Below are 12,405 nucleotides of genomic sequence, written 5' to 3' on the forward strand. Positions count from 1 at the left end.
TACATGGGGGTGTGGAGGTGGGGTTGGTGACGATGGCCAGGACGATGAGCAGGTTCCCCAGCACGGTGACCAGGTAGACGGAGAGGAAGAGCCAGAAGAGGGCTTTCTGGTGCTCTGGCCTGTCGGACAGCCCCAGCAGGATGAACTCGGAGACCGCAGTGTGGTTGGCGGGTCCCATGGGCCGCCGACTCTGATGTCCATCGAGAGAGGACCAGAAAGCATCAAGTTACCTAGAGGAACTCTTGTCTCTCTACATTTATAGGCATCTTCAATAAAACAGATCCAGTTACAAAGAGGGCTAAAACAGAAACGAATCTCGGACGACATCAAATTGAAAAGCTTCTGCACAGCAAAAGAAACCACCACCCAAATCAAGAGACCCCTTACTGAACGGGAGAAGATCTCTACATGCCATACATCAGACAACAGGCTAATAACCTATATAATATATATCATATCTATATCTATATATCTATATATATATATATATATTTAATTTCTATATTCGGGAACTAATGTTTTACATTCAACAGTAAATACAATAGTTTGTACATGCATAGCATTCCCAGTTTTCCATATAACAATACAACCCCACTAGGTCCTCTGTCATCCTTCATGGACCTGTATTCTCCCCCACACCCACCCCAGAGTCTTTTACTTTGGTGCAATACGCCAATTCCAGTTCAGGTTCTACTTGTGTTTTCTCTTCTGATCTTGTTTTTCAACTTCGGCCTGAGACTGAAATCATCCCGAAATCATCCCATATTCATCCTTCTGTTTCTGACTTATTTCACTTAACAAGAATTTTTCAAGGTCCATCCAAGATCGGCTGAAAACGGTGAAGTCACCATTTTTTTTTTTTTTTTACAGCTGAGTACTATTCCATTGTGTATCTAGACCACAGCTTGATCAGCCACTCATCTGTTGTTGGACACCTGGGTTGCTTCCAGGTTTTGGATATTACACATTGTGCTGCCAAGAACTTATGTATACACAGATCTTTTTGGATGGGTGTGTTGGGTTCCTTAGGATCTATCCCCAGGAGAGGAATTGCAGGATCATAGGGTAGGTCCATTTCTAGCCTTCTGAGAGTTCTCTAACCAAAATATATTAACAGCTCACCAATCCCAGCAACAATAAAACAAACAAACAAATAAACAAAAAACCAGAAAAAACAAATAACGTCATCCAAAAGTGAGGAGAGGACATGGATAAAATATTCACCACAGAAGAGATCCAAAAGGCCAACGAACATATGAAAAAATGCTCCAAGTCTCTGATTGTCAGAGAAATGCAAATAAAGACAACAATGAGATATCACTTCACTCCTGTGAGAATGTCATACATCAGAAAAAATAACAGCAACAAATGCTGGAGAGGGTGTGGGGTCAAAGGAACCCTCCTGCACTGCTGGTGGGAATGTCAATGGGTCCAACCTCTGTGGAGAACAGTCTGGAGAACTCTCAGAAGGCTAGAAATGGACCTATCCTGTGACCCTGCAATTCCCCTCCTGGGGATACATCCTAAGGAACCCAACACATCCATCCAAAAAGATCTGTGTACACATATGTTCTTGGCAGCACAATGTGTAATAGCCAAAACCTGGGAGCAACCCAGGTGTCCAACAACAGATGAGTGTCTGAGCAAGCTGTGGTCTACATACACAATGGAACACTACTCAGCTGTTAAAATCAGTGACTTCACCGTTTTCAGCCGATCTTGGATGGACCTTGAAAAATTCATGTGAAGTGAAATAAGTCAGAAACAGAAGGATGAATATGGGATGGTCTCACTCTCAGGCAGAAGTTGAAAAACAAGATCAGAAGAGAAAACACAAGTAGAACCTGAACTGGAATTGGCGTATTGCACCAAAGTAAAAGACTCTGGGGTGGGTGTGGGGGAGAATACAGGTCCATGAAGGATGACAGAGGACCTAGTGGGGGTTGTATTGTTATATGGAAAACTGGGAAGTGTTATGCATGTACAAACTACCGTATTTACTGTCGACAATAAACCATGAATTCCCCCAATAAAAAAACTGTAAGGAGAGAGGAGATGGGGTGAGGAAGAAGGTCCCAAGTGAATTCCTGGTCCTCTGGGAGCTGAGGAATGGGTCCAGCTGCATGACCCCCTCCCCGTCCGCCCCCACCCTGGTAGGTCTCTGAGTTTTCACAGCCCCTACGAGCTGTTCAGTCAATCTCTCTGCCTTATTCTGTTTGTTAGCTTTTATTTTATTATTTTTTTATTATTTCTACTTATTCATTGGATAGAGACAGCCAGAAATTGAGAGGGAAGGGGAGAGAGACAGAGAGACATCTGGAGCCCTGCTTCACCACTCGGGAAGCTTCTCCCCTGCACATGGGGACTGGGGGCTCGAACCCGGGTCTTTGAGCATGGTAACTTGTGTGCTCAACCAGGTGAGCCAAACCTGGTCCCTATTTTTATTGTATTTTATTTTTAAAATTTTCTTTCTTTTTTAAAATTTTATTTATTCCCTTTTGTTGCCCTTTTTTATTGTTGTAGTTATTATAGTTGTTGTTATTGATGTCGTTGTTGTCGGCTAGGACAGAGAGACATGGAGAGAGGAGGGGAAGACAGAGAGGGGGAGAGAAAGACAGACACCTGCAGACCTGCTTCACCGCCTGGGAAGCGACTCCCCTGCAGGTGGGGAGCCGGGGGCTCGAACCGGGATCCTCACACCGGTCCTTGTGCTTTGCGCCATGTTTGCTTAACCCGTTGTGCTACCGCTGGACTCCCTTATTTTCATTTTTATTTAAAATTTAAAAAATTCATTCATTTATTACTGGATAGACACAGAGAGAAGTTGAGAGGGGAGGGGGAGATAGAGAGGGAGAGAGACAGAGAGACACCTGCAGCCCTGCTTCACCACTCGTGAAGCTTTTCCCCTGCAGGTGGGGACGGGGGCTCGAACCCGGGGCCTTGCGCTCTCTAAAGTGTGTGCTTAACCAGGGGCACCACTGCCTGACTCCCTTCTCTTTTTTAAACTATTGATTATTTTATTATCTTTATTTGTTGGATAGAGACAGTCAGAAATGTTTTAGCATGAGTGCTAATTTGACCCCTCTCCCTCTGCCTCTCCCTCTGCCTCTCCCTCTCCCTCTGCCTCTCCCTCTGCCTCTCCCTCTGCCTCTCCCTCTCCCTCTGCCTCTCCCTCTCCCTCTCCCTCTCCCTCTCCCTCTCCCTCTCCCTCTGCCTCTCCCTCTGCCTCTCCCTCTCCCTCTCCCTCTCCCTCTCCCTCTCCCTCTCTCTCCCTCTCCCTCTCCCTCTCCCTCTCCCTCTCCCTCTCCCTCTCCCTCTCCCTCTCCCTCTCCCTCTCCCTCTCCCTCTCCCCCATATAAACTAGAACAAATCTTAGAAAACAAAGAAAGATCATGGACCAGGAGGTGCTACCACACCTGGGTTCAAGCCCTTGGTCCCCACCTGCAGGGGGGAAGCTTCAGGAGTGGTGAAGCAGGGCTCTCTCTCTCTTTCTCTCTCTGTCTCTCTCTTTCCCTTCTCTCTATTGACTTGTCTTCTCAAAGCAAAGAAAAATATATGGGGGAAGCAGGGAAGGGTGACCACTAGGAGTGGTGGATTTGTCATGCAGGCACCCAGATGACAAAAAACAAATGAACAAAAGAAAAAAGAAAAGAAAGGAAAAGAAGATAAAAGAAAGAAGAAGGAAGCGGGCTAGGAAAATAGTACAATGCTGATTAACACACCAGACTTCCATACCTGTAGCGTGGCTGTCCAGGGTCCCAGGTTCAATCCCCAGCACCACCATTTGCTAGAGCTGAGCAGGTTTCTGGTCTGTGTCTATCTACTGATCTCATTAAATCATATTAAATTAGGGGGCTGGGTTAAGCGCACATGGTGTGAAGCATAAGGACCGGCGTAAGGATCCCGGCTCGAGCCCCCGGCTCCCCACCTGCAGGGGAGTCGCTTCCCAGGCGGTGAAGCAGGTCTGCAGGTGTCTGTCTTTCTCTCCCCCTCTCTGTCTTCCCCTCCTCTCTCCATGTCTCTCTGTCCTAGCCAACAACGACGACTTCAATAACTACAACAATAACTACAACAATAAGGACAACAAAAAATGAAAAAAATATCTGCCAGGAGCAGTGGATTTGTAACGCAGACACTGAGCTCCAGCGATAACTCTGGAGGCAAATATATATGTAAATGTTTGTTTTTTAAAATTTATTTTATTGATGATTTAATAACGATTGACAAGACAGTGGGATAAGAAGTGTATAATCCCACACAGTTCCCACCACCAGAGTTCTGTGTCCCGTCCCCTGCATTGGAAGCTTCCCTGTTCTTTATCCCTCTGGGAGTCTGGACCCAAATTCTTTATGGGGAGCAGAAGATGGAGTTCTGGCTTCTGTCATTGCTTCTCCACTGGACATGGTTATTGACAGGTTGATCCATAACCCCAGCCCCTTTCTTCCTCCCTTCCTTCCTTCCTTTGCTTCCTCTCTCTCGTTCTATCTTTTTTTGCCTCCAAGTTATTTGTATACACACACACACACACACACACACACACACACACACACACACATATACACACACATACACATCTATATTAAATTAAATTAAAAAGAAAGAAAAAGAGGTCTGGAGACAGCAGGATGGTTCTGCACACAGACTCTCCTGCCCGAGGCTCTGAGGTCCCAGGTTCAACCCCCAGCACCACCAGCAGCCAGAGCTCAGAGTCAGAAAGAGCTTTCTTTCTCTCTGTCTCTCTTATAAACAACTAAATTGTCCCCCTCACCTGTGTCCTCCTCTTTTTTCTTTTTTATGATATTTTTTTCTCCCTTAGATATTTTTTATTAGTGATTTCATACTGCCTTACAAAATTAGTAAGATAACAGGGTTACGGTTTCACTCCGTTCCCACCCCCAGAGTTCTGTGCCCCCCATCCCCTCCACTAGAAACTGTAGTGGTTCTCCCAGGGTTACAGTTAAGGGTCGACTATTATTTATAGAACTAGCTAGATTTATATATGTATTTGTCCATTTTTTCCTATGGTCCTGCTTTCTCTTCCTTTTTTTTAAAAAAATTTTAATTGTCTTTATTTATTTACTAGATAGAACCAGTCAAAAATCAAGAGGGAAGGGAGTGAGAGAGAGGAAGAGAAAGAGAGAGAGAGATTCCTGCAGCCCTGCTTCACCACTTGTAACGCTTTTCCCCCTGCAGGTGGGGATCGGGAGCTTGAACCCGGGTCCTTGCAAATTGTGACATGTACACTCAACCAGGTGTGCCACCAACCGGCCTCAAATCTTTGCCAGCAGACTGATCCCACCCACAAAGACCTGTCTCCCCTCCCCATAGGGTATGGGGTGCCCTGCCTCCCCACCCTGGGGTCACCTTTCTGCACCAGCATCCTCTCTCCTGCTGACAGACTAGAAGGCTTTGGCCAGGCTTCCTGCTGCCTGGTTCCTGGCTTCTTTTGTGTCTTCAACCCCACACAGGAATGAACTCATCTGGTATTTATCTCTTTTTGACTTATTTCATTTTCTTTTCTTTTTCTCTTCTTTCCTTCCTTCAAAAATATTCTTTCTTTCTTTTTAAAAAAATATATTTAAAAATATTTATTCCCTTTTTATTGTCCTTGTTGTTTTTTTTATTGTTGTTGTAGCTATTATTATTGTTGTATTGTTGTTGGATAGGACAGAGGGAAATGGAGAGAGGAGGGGAAGACAGAGAGGAGGAGAGAAAGACAGACACCTGCAGACCTGCCTCACTGCCTGGGAAGCGACTCCCCTGCAGGTGGGGAGCTGAGGGCTCGATCTGGGATCCTTGTGCTTTGCGCCACCTGCGCTTAACCCACTGCACTACCGCCCGACCCCCTATTTCTTTCTTTCTTATTGGGTAGAGACAGAGAGAAATTGAGAGGAAAGGGGTGACAGAGAGGGAGAGAGAGGGTGGTGTAGACAGCATCATGGTTCTGCAGAGAGATGCTCCTGCCTGAGGCTCTGAAGTTCCAGGTTCAGTCCCTCACACCACCATAAGCCAGAGCTGATAATAATAATAATAACAATAATAATAATTAGAATAAAATAAAATTTTAAGTAAAGAGAGAGGGAGAGAGACACCTGTAGCCCTGCTTCACCACACGTGAAGATTTTCCCTTCAGGTGGGGACTGGGGGTTTCAAACATATATTTTTTGCATATTGTAATATTCTTTGCATTGTAATATTCTTTTGCATTTGTAATATTGTAATGTGAGTATTTAACTAGGTGTGCCGCCGACTAGACCTTTCTCCTCTCCTCTCCTCTCCTCCTCTCCTCTCCTCTCCTCTCCTCTCCTCTCCTCTCCTCTCCTCTCCTCTCCTCTCCTCTCCTCTCCTCTCTCTCCTCTCCTCTCTCTCCTCTCCTCTCTCTCCTCTCCTCTCTTTCCTCTCCTCTCCTCTCCTCTCCTCTCCTCTCCTCTCTCTCCTCTCCTCTCCTCTCCTCTCCTCTCCTCTCCTCTCCTCTCTCTCCTCTCTCTCCTCTCCTCTCCTCTCTCTCCTCTCCTCTCTCTCCTCTCCTCTCCTCTCTCTCCTCTCCTCTCTCTCCTCTCCTCTCCTCTCCTCTCTCTCCTCTCCTCTCTCTCCTCTCCTCTCCTCTCCTCTCCTCTCCTCTCCTCTCCTCTCTCTCCTCTCCTCTCCTCTCTCCTCTCCTCTCCTCTCCTCTCCTCTCCTCTCCTCTCCTCTCTCTCTCCTCTCCTCTCTCTCCTCTCCTCTCTCTCCTCTCCTCTCCTCTCTCTCCTCTCCTCTCTCTCCTCTCCTCTCTTTCCTCTCCTCTCCTCTCCTCTCCTCTCCTCTCCTCTCCTCTCCTCTCCTCTCCTCTCCTCTCCTCTCTCTCCTCTCCTCTCTCTCCTCTCCTCTCCTCTCTCTCCTCTCCTCTCTCTCCTCTCCTCTCCTCTCTCTCCTCTCCTCTCTCTCCTCTCCTCTCCTCTCCTCTCTCTCCTCTCCTCTCTCTCCTCTCCTCTCCTCTCCTCTCCTCTCCTCTCCTCTCCTCTCCTCTCCTCTCCTCTCCTCTCCTCTCCTCTCTCTCCTCTCCTCTCTCTCCTCTCCTCTCCTCTCTCTCCTCTCCTCTCTCTCCTCTCCTCTCCTCTCTCTCCTCTCCTCTCTCTCCTCTCCTCTCCTCTCCTCTCCTCTCCTCTCCTCTCCTCTCCTCTCCTCTCCTCTCCTCTCCTCTCCTCTCTCTCCTCTCCTCTCCTCTCCTCTCCTCTCCTCTCCTCTCTCTCCTCTCCTCTCTCTCCTCTCCTCTCTCTCCTCTCCTCTCCTCTCCTCTCTCTCCTCTCCTCTCTCTCCTCTCCTCTCCTCTCCTCTCCTCTCTCTCCTCTCCTCTCCTCTCCTCTCCTCTCCTCTCCTCTCCCTCTCCCTTCCCCTCCCTTCCCTCCTTGTTCCTTTCTTTCTTTTTCTTTCTTACTTTCTTTAGTTCCCCTCCCTCCCTTCCTTCTTTCCTTCCTTCCTTCCCTTTTGTGTTCCTTTCATTCCTCCTCTTCCTTCTCTGTATCTTCCTCCCCCCTTTCTCCTCCTCCATCATCACCACCACCACTAACACCACCACCATCGCCGTCTCCTCTCCCATCTCCTTTCTCTTTCTCTCCTTCTCTTCCATCACCACCATCACCTCTTCTCGTTCTTCCTCTTCTTCCTTCTCCTCCATCTCTTCCTTACTTTTCTCCTTCTCCTTCTCCATCACCACCGTCACTCCTCCTTTTCCTCTTCTTCCTTCTCCTTTAAGCCTCTCTTCCACTCTGTCTCTGTCCCTCCTTCTCCCCATCATCCAGGAGAGAAAGGTTTTCCCCTTTCCCACCCCCACCCAGCACCCCACTCCCCTCCTCCCTCCATCCCTGTCTCCCTCCCTCACCTGACGCCCTCACCACCAGCTGCTCTGGGCAAGGCTTCTTCTCCACCAAGCCCCCAGGAAGGGCAGGGGCAGTGCTCAGCTGGGAGGGAGGCTGGGGGCCCTGATATCTCGGGGGGGGGAGTCACAGGTCCCCCCAAGTCTGGGGCCGGTGAGCAGGGTGCTGGCCACACGGCAGGGTATTTAGAGGTTTGTTTAGGGGGGGCTGTGGGGACCCCATTCCCAGGGCTCCTTGTTAGGAAGAAGGGTGCTAATTGCTTTGTTTCTTGTCTTGCCTCTGGGGGTGTGTGTCTGTCCTCTGGGGCTGTGTCTGTCCTCTGGGGGTGTGTGTTTTGGGGTGAGGGAGCAGGTGAGGAGACGGAGCAGTCCCCAGGGGACTCTCTCAGTTAGATGCTCCCCTCCATTCCCAGTCCAGAGTGAGCCTCCCGGAAGTTGCCCAGGCTGGGCCTCGGAGATACCTGAATCAGGGATGGGCTTTTCTTTTTAATTTTTATTAACTTTATTTATTTATTCAATATATAGTTTTAAAGATTTTGTTTATTGATTGATGAGAAAGATAGGAGAGAGAAAGAACCAGAGATGTCACTCTGGTACCCATGCTGCTGGGGATTGAACACAAGACCTCACACTTGAGAGTCCAATGCTTTATCTACTGCGCCACCTCCTGGACCACTTAACTTTATTTATTTATTAAATATTTATTTATTGATTGATTCCCTTTTGTTGCCCTTTTTTACTGTTGTAGTTATTATTATTGTTGTTATTGCTGTCATCGTTGTTGGCTAGGACAGAGAGACATGGAGAGAGGAGGGGAAAACAGAGAGGGGGAGAGAAAGACAGACACCTGCAGAGCTGCTTCACCGCCTGGGAAGCGACTCCCCTGCAGGTGGGGAGCCGGGGGCTCAAACCGGGATCCTTACACCGGTCCCTGCACTTTGAGCCACGTGCACTTAACCCGCTGCACTACCGCCCGACTCCCGACTATTATTTCTATCACCATATCTATATAAATTTGTCCTCCCCTTCTCCCCATGGTCCCATCTTCTTCACCTGTGACTCCGTCCGAGTGTCCTTCCTTTTTTCCTCTTCTCTCTCCGGGTCATGATGGAGTTGGGGTTCAGAGCCCTCTGGGCATCTTCCCCTGACATTTCTCCCCTCTGGGAGCCTGGACCCAAATTCTTTATGGGGAGCAGAAGGTGGGAGTTGTGGCTTCTGTCATGGCTTCTCCACTGGACATGGGTGTTGGCAGGTGGATCCACACCCCCAGCCTGTGTCTGTCTGTCCCTAGTGGGGCAGGGCTCTGGGGAGGGGAGGCTCCAGGACACACAGGTGAGGACGTCTGCCCAGGGAAGTCAGGGTGGTGTCATGGCAGCATCTGGAACCTGGTGGCTGAAAAGAGAGTTACCATACAAAGCCCAAAAAATTGTTGACCAACCATGGACCTAAAAGCTGGAATAGTGCAGATGAAGAGTTGGGGGGGGGGTCTCCATTTTGTAGATAGCTAGTAGGCATATTTTAGTTATATTCCAAAGGGCCTGTGGCTATACTAGTTTTTTTTTTTTTTTTTCTTTTTCTATTTTCCCCTGAGCCTGAAATCTGATATGTAGGTGGATCCAAGTTATTGTCTGGGGGAGATGATGTCATGTCTGGAAAAAGGACCAGAAAGATGGATCAGGGAAGAGAGTAGCTCCCAAATATGGGAAAGGGGTATAAATATTGTTGACTGTAAACCCCATTGATTTGATGTGATCTGGGGCCCATATTCAGCTTAGGAGCCTGTGTGACCTCTGCATCCCTGTAGATCTGAGCTCACATTCTGTGGTCATGAGTAGGAATGTTCCAAGCTGCCCCCATATCAGGACCCATCTTCCTCAGGTGTAGCACAGAGTATGTTGTCCAGCCTCCCTTTGGAGGATGGAACATTCTCTACCGTTGTTGATCCAAGTTGAGGGCAAGGTCCTATGGGGGCCCATAAAGGGGTCTATTGTGTTGTTCCTGATAGAGATGACCGGTAACAATGGAGAGAGGGATTTATTCGAGGTCTAGGCCCATCATGTCTGAGCAAACTGTTTCTAAGACTTGTGAGAACTCCAGTGGTGGTCTTTGGGAGGTGGGAGGCTGGGGTTACAAATGTCTGGTGGTGGGTGTGCTAGGACTAGACCCTGTCATCTTAGAATCTTGTAACCTACTATTAATAACAAATAAAAAATAGTAGAAGAGAAAGAATCTCCCCTTCTCCTCTCACTCCCCAACAACTTGGATGGACCGCCCTCTCTTCTTGGCTTTAGGTGTGTCCTCCATCCTCAGTTTTTTCCTTCTGGGTCATCAAAGACTTGACAGAAGTTTTGAAAATAACAGAGAGAGTGGTCCTGGAGGTGGCACAGTGGCCAAGGCACTGGACTCTCAAGCATGAAACCGAGTCTGGGAGACTTTTCCCTCTTGGCTCATCTCTATGAGGAGAGAGGCTAACAAGTGAGGTGTCGTTCCAGACCTCCATTCAAGGATGGGAGAGCTCCCCTAAACTCTACCAAGCTTTCACATAGTCCTACACCAGGGTGATGTCTGGTTCTCTCTCTCTCTCTCTCCTCTTCCTATATATCTCATGAAAAAATACATAAAATCTTTGAAAAAAAAATAGCAGGGAGCAGCCCTGGATGTGAGGTTGGACTGTTTCCCTCCTGATAACATCCCAGGACATGATGGTGATGTGTCATTGTTATTCAACCTCAAAACTGGACATTGGTCACAGGACTCTAAACTTTCTGCATTTCATAGTTCTTGCACTAATTATATATATTAAGTGGGGACTGGGGACTTGAACCTGGGTCCTTGCGCACTGTGAGGTGTGCATTTACCCGGGTGTGCCCCTGCTTGACCCCTGTCTCTCTCCCTCTCTATCTCTCCCTTCCCTGTCAATTTCTGGTTGTCTCTATCCAATCAATCAATCAATCAATCAATCAATCAATCAAATTAACTGTTCCACCTCAGGGTGGAGAAGGGGCTGGTCTTCCTAAGAGCCTCCTAATGGCTGTCTTCATGTCCTTGTTCCGGAGGCTGTAGATGAAGGGGTTGAGCATGGGGATGACCACGCCACACATCAGGGCGGCCGCCTTGTCTTTCCGGGAGGAGGCGGCCGAGGCCGGGAGCAGGTAGACGGCAAAGATGGTACCGTAGAACAGGGACACCACGGTGAGGTGGGAGCCGCAGGTGGAGAAGGCCTTCCACTTGCCCTGGGCAGACGGGATCCTGGTCACTGCCCGGAAGATGCAGACATAGGAGATGAGGATGCAGGAGAGGGGGCTGAAGCCCATGATCATGCCAAAAACAAAGACCACCAGCTCGTTGATGTGCGTGTCGGAGCAGGCCAGCTTGAGCAGGGGCACCAGGTCGCAGAAGAAGTGGGGGATCTCGGACCCCGCGCAGAAGCTCAGCCTGGCCATGAGGACTGTGTGGACCACACATTGGAGGTTGGTGATCAGCCAGGGGCTCCCCGCCAGCGTCCCGCACAGCCGGGGGCTCATGATGGCCGAGTAGCGCAGGGGGTAGACGATGGCCACGAACCGGTCAATGGCCATGACGGCCAGCAGGAAGCTGTCCATGGTCCCGAACAGGTGGAAGGCAAACATCTGGGCCAGGCAGCCGGCGAAGGGGACGGCTCGGTGTCGGGTGTGCAGAGACACCAGCATCCTGGGGACGGTGGTGGAGGAGAAGCAGACGTCCACCACGGACAGGTTGGCCAGGAAGAAGTACATGGGGGTGTGGAGGTGGGGGTCGGTGACGATGGCCAGGACGATGAGCAGGTTCCCCAGCACGGTGACCAGGTAGACGGAGAGGAAGAGCCAGAAGAGGGCTTTCTGGTGCTCTGGCCTGTCGGACAGCCCCAGCAGGATGAACTCGGAGACCGCAGTGTGGTTGGCGGGTCCCATGGGCCAGCTGCTCTGCTGAGAATGAGAAGAAGGTCCAACAGAAAAACTGAACACGGAGAGTTCTAGGAATCATGGTCACCCCCTGTCTGTGAGCTTGGGAGAAGCACTGCAGTTTCCAACGGGGCGAATGGGGACGCAGAACTCTGGGGGTGGGAACGGGGTGGGATTAGACCCCTGCGATCTCATAAGTTTCTAAACCAATATTAAATCATGAATAAGTGGTCTGGGAGGTGGTGCAGTGGATAAAGCATTGGACTCTCAAACCTGAGGTCCTGAGTTCAATCCCCGGCAGCATATGGACAGGAGTGATGTCTGGAGAGTCGGGCGGTAGCGCAGCGGGTTAAGCGCACGTGGCACAAAGCGCAAGGACCGGCATAAGGATCCCGGTTCGAGCCCCCGGCTCCCCACCTGCAGGGGAGTCGCTTCCCAGGCGGTGAAGCAGGTCTGTAGGTGTCTGTCTTTCTCTCCCCCTCTCTGTCTTCCCTTCCTCTCTCCATTTCTCTCTGTCCTATCCAACAGTGATGACATCAACAACAAAACTGCAACAATAAAAAAAAAAAGGGCAACGAAAGGGAATAAATAAATAAAAAAAGAGTGATGTCTGGTTCTTTCTCTCTCTTCACT

The 12,405-nt window shown here is 49.2% G+C and overlaps 1 protein-coding gene and 1 pseudogene across 1 annotated transcript; both read right to left on the bottom strand.

Moving 5' to 3' along the window:
- The window catches only part of LOC103126646 (olfactory receptor 1I1-like), a 939-nt pseudogene extending 761 nt beyond the window's left edge, over positions 1-178 (bottom strand).
- Positions 179-10,839: 10,661 nt separating this feature from the next.
- LOC103126645 (olfactory receptor 1I1-like) lies at positions 10,840-11,781 on the bottom strand. The gene has a single exon (XM_007537554.2). The coding sequence runs from the start codon at positions 11,779-11,781 to the stop codon at positions 10,840-10,842; it is 942 nt and encodes a 313-aa protein (XP_007537616.2).
- Between the last annotated feature and the right edge of the window lie 624 nt (positions 11,782-12,405).

This window comes from Erinaceus europaeus, chromosome 23, assembly GCF_950295315.1.
Source record: "Erinaceus europaeus chromosome 23, mEriEur2.1, whole genome shotgun sequence".
NCBI lineage: Eukaryota > Metazoa > Chordata > Mammalia > Eulipotyphla > Erinaceidae > Erinaceus > Erinaceus europaeus.